This window comes from Lytechinus pictus, chromosome 3, assembly GCF_037042905.1.
Source record: "Lytechinus pictus isolate F3 Inbred chromosome 3, Lp3.0, whole genome shotgun sequence".
NCBI lineage: Eukaryota > Metazoa > Echinodermata > Echinoidea > Temnopleuroida > Toxopneustidae > Lytechinus > Lytechinus pictus.
In genome coordinates, this window is record NC_087247.1 from 59148896 (window position 1) to 59163051 (window position 14156).

At 41.2% G+C, this 14156-nt stretch overlaps 1 protein-coding gene across 1 annotated transcript; it reads right to left on the reverse strand.

The window, feature by feature from the left end:
- Positions 1–414: 414 nt before the first annotated feature.
- On the reverse strand, positions 415–6141 carry LOC129278205 (uncharacterized). The gene has a single exon (XM_054914416.2). It carries the CDS (start codon positions 6139–6141, stop codon positions 415–417), a length of 5727 nt encoding a protein of 1908 aa, XP_054770391.2.
- Between the last annotated feature and the right edge of the window lie 8015 nt (positions 6142–14156).

The window sequence follows — 14156 nt, forward strand, 5'->3', positions numbered from 1 at the left end:
TATTACATAAGTGGTGCATGTGAAATAATGTGACCATAATATGGAAATTTTTAAGCAAGCACTCCATACACCTCTTGCATGTAAATTGGTACACTTGCAATCTACAACACGAATAACATGGCAATTGAATAGCTTGATCAAACCAGAATGGCATAAGTGATGATGCGGAACTCAAACAATGCACGTTTATAACATGTGCTGTAAAAGATTATAACACACACTGCAAAGGTTGTAAGGCAAGCTTAAAGGTTGCGACAATATTTAAGCGCTGTGTATCTAAAATTCGCAGCAAACAAGATCAGAATTTGAGTCCTAAATTTTTAAACTGTACCAGAAAACGAAGCACATGTGCAAATGCAAGGTCAAACATTTGTACCCGCTCCAAACAATCTCAAGTGTACATACATACCTGCTCTATGGAGGTACCTTTTCCAGAAGCAGTACGAGCTTCTGAACCGGCCTCCAGTATTCGGCAAGCTTCTTGTTTGGACGACCTTTGTTGTCAAGGTCTTTCGTTCCAACGCGCACCTGTACCCGTCTGACCAGACCATCTTCATCAGGAGTGGCTTCTGCGACCATCGCAATTGGCCATTTCATACGCGGAGCTTCATCGTCAGTGAGCAATACAATGTCTCCCACTTGTAAATTCCGTCTGGGCATCGTCCATTTCTGTCGTCTTTGAAGTCCCAACAAGTACTCTTTCCGCCATCTTGACCAGAACTGTTCCAGTAAGAACTGAACCCTTCTCCAGGCTTTACGCGTGTACACATCCTCCTTCACAAATTGCCCAGGAGGGGGCAACGGAACCGTCCTCTTCAGAGTAAGGAGGTGGTTTGGCGTGAGAGGTGCATCCGCACTTGGGTCATTCATATTGGTCACTGTTAACGGTCGGCTATTGACGATTGCCATGGCTTCGTAAAACAAGGTACGAAGAGCGGAGTCTGTGAGTCTTCCTGGACACAGGTCTATGGTAGCCCTTAAGACACTTCTGACGGTTCGAATCTGTCTTTCCCACACGCCACCTGCGTGACTTGAGTGAGGGGCGTTGAAGACAAATTCACATTGCTGGTCTGCAAGGTACGTATTCACTTGGTCTGAAGTCATCTCTCTCAATGCAGATTGGAGCTCGTTTCTTGCTCCTACGAAGTTACTGCCTTGGTCGCACCTAATCTGTCTGACAGCTCCCCTAATTGCTATGAAACAGCGGAGAGCATTGATGAATGCGTCGGTAGTCATGTCGTCGAGCATCTCAATGTGGATACCTCTTGAACAGAGACATGTGAATATAAGCCCATATCGCTTAATATCAGAACGACCTCTCCTTACAAAGAAAGGACCGAAACAATCCATACCCACATTCGTGAAAGGAGCCGAAGGTTCTACTCGATCTCTTGGCAAGTTTGCCATTTTCTGCTCTTCTTGAGGCCTACGAAGACGTCTGCATGACACACACTTTCGCAATACCTCTGCAACGACTTTAGATCCGTTTACAATCCAGAATCCATTGGCTCTCAGGTGATTCTGCGTCATTCCTCGACCCTGATGTTTGATGTCCTCATGGAAGTGGCGGATAATCGCCCGAGTGATAGGGCTACGCTTGGGCAGGATAACAGGGTGAGCCACTTCTGTCGATAGTTCGCCAAGTCTGCCCTTCACTCGCGTGATCCCATCAAGGATTATTGGGTCAAGGTCATGGATGGTACTTGTCGTTTTAACGGTCTTGTCCGACGTCAGAGCCTTGATTTCTTCAGGGTAAGCTTCCTGTTGAACTAACCGCAGAACGAACAGCTCTGCGTCCTTTCTCTCACGAACTAAGGAACCTTGTCTTGCTCCCTTCACTACCATCCGTAGACGAGCCAATACCTTGATCATCATCTTCCAACTAGAGATCCTGGTAAGGCGCGAGAGGAGGTTCAACGGTTCCGAATGAGTAGTTGTCGATAGGTTGGTTGCTCTCACTTCCGGATCCCCAACGGCGAGTGTCGGAGAGATACTTCCTACTGCAAAGTCTTTCTCCCAGAGGAAGCTTGGTCCTTGGAACCAATTTGTGCTACCCAGCTGACTTACGCTCAATCCTCTGGAAGCATGGTCAGCAGGGTTCTGATCAGTCGAGACATAATGCCATTGGTCGGGAGAAGTCCTATCTCTAATTAGCTGGACTCGATTAGCAACAAACGTGTGGAACCTCCGCGCATCATTGTGGATGTATCCCAGGACTACTTGGGAATCTGTCCAGAAGAAATCTTCGGCATCATGATACTCTAGCTCTTCTTTCAACATAGAGTGCACCTTAGCTGACACAACTGCCGCTGTCAACTCTAACCTGGGAATTGTAACCACCTTGGTTGGCGCAACCCTTGATTTGCCGAAGATCAGACAACGGTGAACTTCTCCTTTCTGGTTAACAAGACGCAAATAAGAGCATTGGCCATAACCAGACTTGCTGGCATCCGAGAAATGGTGTAGCTGCACTGTTACAGGATCACCAAACTCAGCAGGATGATAACACCGAGGTATTCTTAGCTCCTCTAGCTGCGGGATTTCCTTACACCATTGCTCCCACCTTGATTGCAGGTTCTCGGATACTGGATCATCCCACCCAAGCCCGCTACGACACATTTCTTGAAGGATTCTCTTGCCATCGAGAACGACCGGAGCCACAAATCCGAGAGGGTCATAAAGGGATGCGACTATGGACAGAATTCCCCGCCGTGTCATTGGTTTCTCTTTCAGGGAAATTCTGAAACAAAAGGCATCCGTGGCCACATTCCAAACTATCCCCAGAGCACGCTCTACTTGATCCTCAAAATCCAAGTTTGAGTCAGTGACATCACTGGCACGCTCAGACTTTGGCAGACTCTCCAGAACTGCCTTAGAATTCGAAACAAACTTGTGGAGACGTAAGCCACCCTTGCTGCAAAGTTGTCTGGCTTCATTGGCCAACTGAATGGCTTCCTCTTCACTGGATACACTCACCAGCCCATCATCCACATAGAAGCTGCGCTCGACAAAAGGAGATGCCAATGGAAATTCATTGCTGCAATGTCTAGCCAGATACTTTAAGCCATAATTGGCGCAACCTGGCGAAGAAGCGGCACCAAAAAGATGGACGTTCATGCGATAATCCACTGGCTCCTTGTTGATGTCGTTATCTTGGAACCACAGGAAGCGCAGGAGGTCTCGGTCATCCTCAGCGACCCTAAACTGAAAGAACATCTTCTCAACATCACATAGCACTGCTACATTGTGCTTCCTGAACCGACAAAGGACTCCCACCAATGAGTTTATCATGTCCGGTCCCTTGAGCAGATGATCGTTAAGGCAGGTGCCGCCGTACTTCGCGGAACAATCAAACACTATTCTCATCTTCTTCTTCATTGGATGGTACACACCATGATGTGGTATGTAATTTGTTTCTCCAGGCGGCGCCTTGGTCTCTACTTGTTCTGCAAAGCCACCATTAATGATATCTGTCATGAAGCTTGTATAGTTGTCTCTATATGCTTCGTCCTTCTTAAGCTTTCGATGGAGGTGTTCGAATCGAACGGTTGCCAACCTTTTATTGCTTGGAAGGTTTGGCCGGGTCTTGAAGGGCAGCGGCATCTGCAAATGACCATCCTCGCATTGTACAATGTTGGTCTCAAGGTGTTTCAAGAATTGTAGGTCATTCTGAGAGCATGCTTTGTCCGGCGATTTGTCCTCTGCGAAATCTGCCTCAAGCAACCCTATGATCTCCTTTGGCTTCGGAAATGGTATCTCGCGAGTAGAAACCCTCCCACACTGGCTACTGAAGTCCATGGCATTCTCTTCTTCGGCAAAGCCAACAATACTCCAGCCGAGGTCAGTTCGAACAGCAAATGGTTCTACATCGCTACCAGTAACTACTTGTCTTGGTGTCAGAGCTCTTGGGCAATTATAGCCTATCAGTAGGCCGACTTCGCATCTCTGAAGTGCTGGCATCTCTCTTGCAACATCTTGGAGATGAGTCCACTTTTCAGCAGTACTTCTGCTTGGGATGTGTTCTCTATCAGTCGGTATGAAGTCACGCGTATAGCATTTTCCTATCTTGAGCTGGGAGGGCGACATCATACCTCTAACTAAGATACTTGAGGTCACGCTGCAATCAATGTTCGATGACGAAGTCATAGTAGATAACTTTAAGCGTATGGGTTGCTGCTTAGCATTCAGGGCTTGCGCTACTTCATCTAGAATGAACGATGAATCACTCTGGGTATCCAGGAGGGCGTAAGTCAGAATCTCTGACGATGGTGCTTGTTCTGCCGCGACCCACACTGGTACAATCATCGAAGTGCTAGCTTGTTTTCCAGAACGGACTTGGCAAGACGTAGCCCTGTCCGTAGAAGCTCCTTCACTCTTGTGTGCATTGTCCTCTCTTATCGTAGGGTTTTCCTCATGAAGAGCCGTGGGATGGCGCTTACCACATGTACTACACTTCAGCCTTTGTTTACATGCCTTAGAAAAATGCCCCTTCTGTAAGCAACCAAAGCATACATGATTTTCTTGAACAAACTTCCTGCGTTCAGAAAGTGGCTTGGCCAAAAACTTGTCACAGTCCTCGGACTTGTGTCCAGTTTCACTACACAGGCAGCAAGGTTTTGGAGCCTTCTTGACTTGGTTTGGGATGTTCTTGCCTTTGGCACTTTCCTTGGTGTTGACAGCCAAAGCAGATCCTTTATTTCTTGCTTCTCGCTTGATCTTGAAGGTCTTGGGACTTGATTCTCTTTGAGAGTCCTCAGATTTCAGGGCACCTAGAGAAGAAATGGGATTGTTGGCTATCCTTGCCTCCTTAGCAACAAATTTCACAAACTTAGAAAATGAAGGATAGCTGCCGCCTTCCAACTCATTTGATACCACCCTATTCCAGCTACTAATCAGCCAGTCTGGAAGTTTGGCTATCATCTTTTGATTCTCATAGCAGTCGTTTAGCACCTGGAGGCCAGTGACATATGGCATAGCATCATCACAAGACTTTAAGTAGTCCGCAAACTTCTGAAGACCTATGGCATCTTTGGAGGCTATCTTCGGCCAAGCACTTAGCTTCTTCCGGAATGCTTGTTGGATATTAAAAGGATGACCATACCTCTGTCGAAGGCGCCTCCATGCCCCATCATATGCCTCTTTGGAGTCCCCGAAAAAGAAACCTTCCACGGCCTCCCTTGCCGGACCAGTCAGGTACTGCTTCAGATAATACAGCATCTCTGTTGGTGGTATGCCACGGTTTTCGATCAAAGTCTTGAAACCTTTGTCGAACTCTACAAACTCGAGCGGATCCCCACTAAAGGTGCGTGGCACTGGCATCGGAAGTCTTGTGTGGTACATGTTGTCTGCTAAAGCCTTACATAAGCCCTGGACGTCAACCGACGTTGTCTGAGGCGGCTGTAGTGGTGTCTTGTCACGAGGTTCCACATGCGAATCAGGTAGACTATCATGTAGCTGGCCTACTCTAAACTCTGGGCCCATCTCATCTTGAAAGGAAGGAGATGACGTCTTGGCAGGAAATTCTGCTGACTGCCCTTGAATACCTTCAGGTGGTTGGTTTACTCCAACTCCTGGGTACATTTTGTCTTGAGGAAGAAGTGATGGTGTGTTACGAGATTCTACAGGCTGTCCAGGATTGCTATCAATGTCAATTACTGGTGTGGCTCCACGCAGTTGGCTGGTTTCAACCCCTTGGTCCATTTCGCTTAAAATTGAGCTGAAGACCGATGAAGCATATTCTTGTTTCAAGAATTCTTTCGCTATCTGCTTCCGATCCTCGGCGTCAAAAGGACCTTCTAGGGATCCCAGAACTTCTTCCAAGGCGTTGAGGCTATCTCTGACCATTGCGTTGGCACGGTCCATCCTCGTGGTGGCCTCTCTTATGGGGACCTTGTGTCTCCTCAAAATCTCGTAGGTTTCCATCAATTCCCTCTCTCCAGCTTCCAGTATGGATATCTGTTGTTTGATGGGACCTTCTTCTGTCTCTGTCTTAATGATTGTTCTAGCTGCCTTTACTGTGGCCTTAAGGGAGCCATACATCTTGAAAAACTTCCGCTCTGTCTTTGATTCTTCAGAGGCCTGAAGAGCGGCCATTTTTTCCGTGGGCTGCCTCTCCCTTGATGACTTTCTTGAATCTGCCATGTTTAATTGGCTTTGACACAACAGAAGTGTAATAAGGAGCTGGCCTCTTATGCTAAACCATGCACTTGCACCTTGTACAGCAAATTGACCAAATTAAATTGTCATGCAACTAGAGTGAAATCAAACATCAATTTAAGCAAAGCTACAGCGCTAAGCCTACCAACCTCATCAATGTAAAACCGCTTAAAATGCTTCTTGCTAATGCAATTACAAATACTCCATAGTAATTTGATTTTACATCTCCCAATAAAGCCTTTACGCACGCCTCAAAATTCGCTTATCAAAAGGGCTTAAATGCAGACCACGCGATCATGCGATAAAGTTCAACATCGCCACATATTCCTTCCTTGCTTGACTCTGAACTGCGATGTCAATATCACTTTGTAATGAAATTACACCTTTAACTTTCTTGTCACTTGAGCACAAAACTAATGCTGGCTACCTGCAAACAAAACATGCAGTATTTGCAGAATCATATTGGAAACACTTTTCAATAGACTACTATACATGAAATAGTTATTAAAATTCAACTTTTACTTGACCTCTGTTAATTTGTTATCAAGAGTCTTGAAGTTTCACAGAGCCTATTATAGCTCTGGTTCTAACTACTTTTATTTCATCAAGTTCAGATCCAATGTTTCATTTATAAATTCAATGTTGTTGGCTTGATTTATGCTTCAAGTTCAAACCTGGCTGGACCTGGACTGTACAAGACTAAACCACGCTGGCTCCCGGGCTGTATGGCTTGACCGGGCCGATTCCCGGGCTGTTGTTCAAGCTGGACTTCAGCTGGATTAGGCTAGTTCATAAATTATGCTAGGGCTGCTACGAGAGGCTGACACAGAATAGTCTTGAACTTGGGCTTGGCTGATCCGCTAACATGGGCTTTAGTCCTGTTACATTATGGCTGCATGCCAACTGCTGGTGCAAATTATGGTAAAGCCACGTATTTTATAACAGTGTATAATAACGATTGTGGCCGATTCCAGCTTAGCGTCCATAATACACCTCAATAATAAATCGATGACACTGCTGCATTGCAACCATAATTCATTGTAACTGTAACATTAGTGTAGATCAAACTGCATAGCGTCCATACACAGCTCTACATACCTCGAACTATTGAGACATATGAGAAATGACTGGATCACAACATCGTTTCACAATCCAAATCAAAATCCATCAACATCCACTCAGATTCTGAGATTCATGCGTTATGGTGCAATTCTAGCTGATCTCTAGCATATATCCTGTGCTCGTCGCCAAACGTAGTTACATATGTATGTTCGTAGGTTCATCCAGCTGAAATGTCATGTTGAACTCAACTCAAATGTCTAGCGTCTATTTATTGGCTCCATCTTGATAATCAGGCTTGTTGATGATGATGAGGCCATTTTGACGCTACGTTGGAAGTGTTTTTACTGTGCCTGCCCGGACTACGACGACAAACAAACGAAAGCTCGCACGTGTTCTCATACTGGGTAAACAATAGTCAAAACAGCTTTATTGAATCTAGTCTCTTCATTATGGTCAAAGCTGACTCTTTGGCTTGCTGATTCACTTTGTTCCTTAGATTCCCGTAAAAACTATAAACAAACAAACAAATGAACAAAATCCAACATAAGTATATCATCATATCAAAGCATGTTACAGTGCAACTGCATTATAACGAGGCACTTGGGACGAGAGAAGATACATTGTTATAGGTAAAGTCTGCCACATCAGTGCCTTTAATAATAAGGTTCCACTGTATTATGAGTCTAAACATTATACTAAGGTGAATAACAATTAACTTCAATTTAAAGTAATTGGACTTAAATTATCATAATAGCAATACTGTCCAGTATTTAATACACTAAGTGTTGTGAAAATTAGAAATAAACTCTAAACTGATATCCTACAAATAAGGAATATTTGTAAATGTATTTAACTGTATACAATGGGTGTCGAAAACAGCTTAAATAGACAATGTAATTGCAAAAATGTTATGTGAGCAATAAATGTAATGTCAACCATCTTATATCAAGTTTTGGCGTATTTGAGTGCTTATTTCCTCAGGACTGAGGTTTGAGTTTAATCTAGTTGAGTTATCATTACACAATAAATTCGATACTGATTAAGAGTTTCTGTATATTTCCATACAAACAAATATTCATAATCATAGTACTACACAAAGACCTGCACACTATGCGTACAATGCATCAATCTGATACACGAGCTATTGAAGTTCTACAGTAGGATAACACTGATTGCTGTATGCATACTGAGCGAGTTCTCTTGAAATTAAACCTAAAAGTTCTATTTATGCTTACCACTGTGCCACTTGTTACCAAAGTCTCAGGCAGGCATAAATAATATGCCGATTAACGATGCAATTCCTTTTCCATCGCCATAACGTGCCCCAGTTTTGGGCCAAAAATTACAATCTTCGCAGACGATAAAATTATGGAATGCCAAATAGACAATTACAACCGCACGGTGTATGAAGTGCCTTTACACTGCATGCAGTGGTTTCATGCATGCAAAGCTCTCGCCAGACGGCCGGCGCAGCCGGCTGGATAATAGTTTACTGTATGCAATCTTTGTGTGTGTGTATTTGTGTGTAGATTAACAAAAAGGGCGCATGACGAATTGACTTGCAATTTGAACTGTAGAAAGTTGATAAATGCGTGCAAAATTGGGAGAAAAATTGCGCTACTTTGAAAATTATTGGTTGCCCGATTCGGGCCACCAAAACTTAACATTTTTTCAATAATGGTTGCCCGAGGTGAATTTCTGGTGGCCCCGGGCCACCGGGCCACCGCTAATGTCGAGCCTTGTGTATTGGAAATTCTGACAACTACTCTTTGAAAATGTGTATTGAGCATTGTAAGATTTTAATGCCCCTACCGTTATTTCTTTACTTAATGTCACTCTCTTTTTTTATACATTAATCTTTTATGTTAGAAATTTCATATTACATATCTCAGGAGATGTCCCTGAAAATAAATTTTCGATGTTCAAATTCGAATTCTCAAATAGACAAACCTTTTTTATTACAATATAGGCCTAATCAATGACTTAACATTCCTCACACATTTGTGAAAATTTTGGTTATTTCATCTTTTTTTGCATTAAAAAAAATTGTTTTGCATAGGCTGATCTATAGCCCTACATCAATGTATATTTTATGTTTTTATTGTGAGGGATATCACAAGTTTCATATATTTGTCTGGGTACAATGGTTGTGTGGACAGTGAACTTTTAGTCCTTTTTTCATGTACAGTATTATCAAAAATTAGTTTTTCCATTATAGGTCCTTGAAACACAGGGTTTCCTATCACATTTACACAAAGAATCAACAAAGAATGTTGATCAAGTACACTGTGGGATAGCCAGTGGAACCCTACAGAGTCTGTGTTCATAGTGGAAGAGCAAAGTGCATGTTTATTTCTCTCACCCATTCTCTGTGCATTGTCCTCCCATAGCTGTTGTCAATCCAATTAGGGGAATTGCCTATTGTGTGGAGTCATCAGCCAAAGAGTAGAACCGAGACATCATACTTATCTCCAAATTCAATGGATCTATCTTTCACTCTCTTCTGCTTTCATTTTACCCTGTGAAAACTCCAGTTATATTTCTTATTTTTCCATTACTTGCGCTCTGATTTCTCGTTTTACAATGTAGGATAATATATTTTCTTAATGTCTTTACCTTTCATTTTCTCCAGAGTAGTTGGAATAACTTCATTTAGTCTGTGTATTTGTGTATATCGATTCACTACGAAAAGAATAAATTATTTCCATATCACTTTTATATTTTTGAAACCAGACACAAAAAGACATTCAGATAAATTCACACAAAGTACATTTAGGATTTGAGGATTGGTGTGTGCACTCTCTTTTTATTTGTTGTGTGGCTTTGCATTGCTTAGTATAGTTTTGTATGGTTTCTGTTTGGTATTTCTTGTCCTTGGTAAGAAGTAAGCAGAACATTGGAATGGATAGATTGTGTATAGTGGATAGACATGAGGGAGGATGAGAGCTCAGATGTTGAATGGAATATAGGTCAAATCTTCACCCTCTTTTATTTTCTCTCTTTGTGACTTCGAACCTGTTTTGCTTATATTAATGACTGTTTATTGATATTAACTACAAGTTTAGTCCACCTTTATGATGTTGACCATCGCCATTTCAGTTTCTCACTCTGCAGTTAAAGTGCATTGATGATTCTAGTGAAGTTTGTTTCCATACATCGCACGAAGCATGCATACCTACATGTATAATGTGTACTGGTGAAACAATATGGCATACATGTAACCCATGTCAACAAGATAGACACCATTAATTCTCACTACCTTCCTAAAACTGTTTTAGTGGAAACTAGTTTAGTAAAAACTAGTTTAACATGTAATGAGAATGGTCGAAGCGATCTTCCAAATCAGTTCATAAAACCACCTCTTGATGTAGTTTTCAAGATCGCTTTGCCTCGTTAAACTGGTTTTAGTGTGAGGACACAACCGTTCTTCGGGAAGCGATCTTCGCACATTTTGAGCGCGCTACTCCACACACTGTGTGTAGAATGCCTTCGCTGCGGTTTTGAATTTCCCGCGAAACATTTCACCCCACTTAGAGCGTTTCCATAGCAACAAGATAGCTTTACATGAAGTGATTATGAAAACCACTTTCGTGTGATCAAATGGGAACGCTAGCAAAGCGATCTTCCAAACTGGTTTCCTGAACCGGTCTCCAGTAAACTAGTTTTAGAAAGCATGAGAACAGGGTCTTATTGGCCTCCAATCTAGAAAGAAAGACACATTCAATTTCCATTAATTTCATAAGTAGTCGTATTTTTATGTAGACTTGAGCCCCCAGATAAAAATCAACATAAAACTAGCAACCCTACTGAAGTGGTGTATATGTCCTATATAATAAGGAATCGACAAACTCCACCTACCTGTAACTAATTTTTTTTGTCACTAGTTGTTATTTTTACAGGGTAAGAACTGCCCTCTAGATTAAATTTGAAATAGGATTATAACCATTTTAATGTTAGGTTATCAAATTAGCAATCACAGAGGTGTGAATTATGGTAAAGTTCACTTCTTTCATATTCCCAAGCTAAACTTTAAATAAGTTAATTAAATTAATATCCCATCAAAATTTCATCTCAATAATGATGAATCACAATTTTTGCCTAGATAAAAATGATCATCCCGAGACCAGAATGATAGGAAAGCCTGTAGTGCAGGAAACATGAATTCATGTGCTCATCATAATTGAGCCTTGCAGGCAGGTAAAAGCCTCTATGTAGGATGAGTGATTGACTGTCAGTGCTCTGAGGCATTGTGGGAATTCTTTCACGCTTTGTGCTTCGGCAGCTGTATCCGCATCATGTCATCATCGCCAAGAATCCCACTCTCTCCTCCTTTTTTATTTTCTTTCAATGTCATATAGGTTTAACAGAGTGAGATATTGCATATTGACCCATCGTATGAATATACACAAAATTTTAGCTGGAATAAAATGTGGAGAATAAAAAATGTTTAAAGAAGATAGTTATGGTAGCTTTCGGAATGTCTCATTGCTGACACCAAGTTATTTACTGTTTGCGCTAAGCGTGTAATCGTGACAAATGTTGACTATTTCAATAAAAATATAATTTGTAAAATCTAGTTCTCATTTCTAAATATTTCACTTTGGTTTCATTGATACCATACATGTGCATATTTTTGTCTGATACAAAGATTCCTCATGGTACTTGACTTGTTTCCAGATGACCATCCGATAGATATTTTGTTTGGCCTTTACTATAGGTTATGCTATTCAAACATACCTGTTTTGTTGGTCTAGAGCCATCTTTATTTTTTATTCCAAGAGTCGAAAGGTTTTTGATTGGTAAACTTAAAATAACTTGAAGACAATGAGAATAAACACTGCATCTTTTATAATCTTATTCACTTAATAAGCATTCTGCCCATGTACTTAGTATGAGATGGTTTCATTATATAAACATGATTAATACTATTATTTTAGCAAATGCATAATATGTATTAACTCTCTTAATAGTCCCCTTTAGCTGTACTTCATTAAATGCATCAAGTATTTTGTCTTTGCCAGCCACTTTTATTTTAAAAAGCTTCTTCCCATTTTCCCCACCACATCTTTTTGTCTGGCACTTACTTAAGTCATATATGGTTAGATCGTGACTCTGTGGCCATTCACTTCTACCATGTATGACAACGTGATGCTTTTAGTCTTGTTTGATGTACAATGTGTTCTGACTGGAGGGTGAAAGAGACAGTTTTTTTCCACTCTCTTAGCTTCTTATCGCCCATCTGTCGCCATTCAAGTCATTTCCACCACTATAGAGGAGCTGTAGTGTCATGGTATTGTGAACTCTCCCATTCCTCCAATACATGTATAACTTGCTCTCTTTTCTTTTTCGTTGTTTTGAAGAAAAATGCAACATGAAGAAGGATGATGGGAAAAGATGAGCGAAAAATGAAGCACATTTACAAAATTAGATTTTTGTGGGTTCGTCAAAGCTACATCCAATTGAACATAAATCTGAATCCTAATGAATAGTATCAAGTTAATTTTGGGCATTTCTTAGCAAATATATAATATGAAAGTTCAGCTCAAGATTATATCATAGATGAATTTGTATCTATATTAATGAAAACATTTTTGGTAGATAGGGAAACATGGGACACACTTTTCTTCTCCTTTTGGAAGACCTTTACAACTGATTTATTTCATGGATGCAATTATCATACCCAGCTGGGTTCACTAAAATGTGTCAGAAATTTCATCATGGTGTCATGTAGAATTTGTGCAGTCTCCAATCTCCTCATGTAGGAACAAGTAGGCCTACTTCTATTCCTACTAATTTGATGATATCATAATTCAGGTTTGATGGAAATCAAGAGAACAATAACAAGAAAGATAAAGCAGGAAATGTCACCAAGAGTTTAGATGCCATCTTTTCTCTATCAAAGTGAAACACGTCTGAGATAAATTTCCTGTCATCTTTGCACTCAGACAACTGATATGAAGTTCTAGTTTTCTTTTATACCTTTTATAACCCTTGGCCTTCATGTTCATCATTCAATCTTGTCTAAAAAGTACTAATTTACACTATACTACATGCTTACATATGAGGAGGCTGTGAATTGTACTACATTGCATAGTTTTATTACTTGGACAAGATAAATTACATTTCCCCTCTTGTTCATTCAATATTCAAATTAAGGAGGAACTTTGGGAAGACTGTTTGAACTGGTGTTGGATTTGAACTTTATAAACTTCTTTAGAAACACATTTGGGAAGTTTGATTAAATCTACATTGATACCAAAATTTGTAGACCCTACCCTACCCTAGTCTGCAGGCACAGACCCCGATTGGAACTTTGATCAACAAGTGTGCCTCCATGCAAAGACTAGCACATACAAAACTGAGCCTTCAGTACACAAGGCATGAGTAGGCTGCACATTCAGACCATTAACTCGAGTGAAGGGTTTGCCCAGCAGACTAACCCTACCCTTGCATAGTGCCATAAACTATGAATTTCCCATGAAGCTTACATGAGTGGTTAGAAAGGGATCAGGAGGGAGAAATATTTGTGGTTATATGTTGTTATCATTGGGACTCATCTCACCCAGTCATGCTCTCTAAAGTTAGACTTACTTCCAGACCTGGGAGGGTATATTGTACTGTTCCACAATCTATTTTTTTTTAATATTCTTTGCTGGCACTTAATGGTCTAGATGACCTTCACTGTATGTCCGTTTCTCAAACATAGAACAGTTATTCAAGAACTTATCTAAAAGTTTTGTTAAGATCGTTGATATTTTGTAAAGAAAAAATGCTTTGGAACGAAGACCAGGTACTAAGTAGGGGGTACTGTGATTTGACCTTAGATGAGGACATGGCCATGTGAGAGTGTGAGGAGTGAGTGAGATATGAAGAATGGGATGTTCCATCAGGACCATGTCCATTGTATAGGACCATTGGATCATTCATTCTCATGGAGA

What these genes read in the sequence shown, in the direction of transcription:
- LOC129278205 (XM_054914416.2), bottom strand. Translation starts at nt 6,141, where the DNA reads ATGGCAGATTCAAGAAAGTCATCAAGGGAGAGGCAGCCCACGGAAAAA.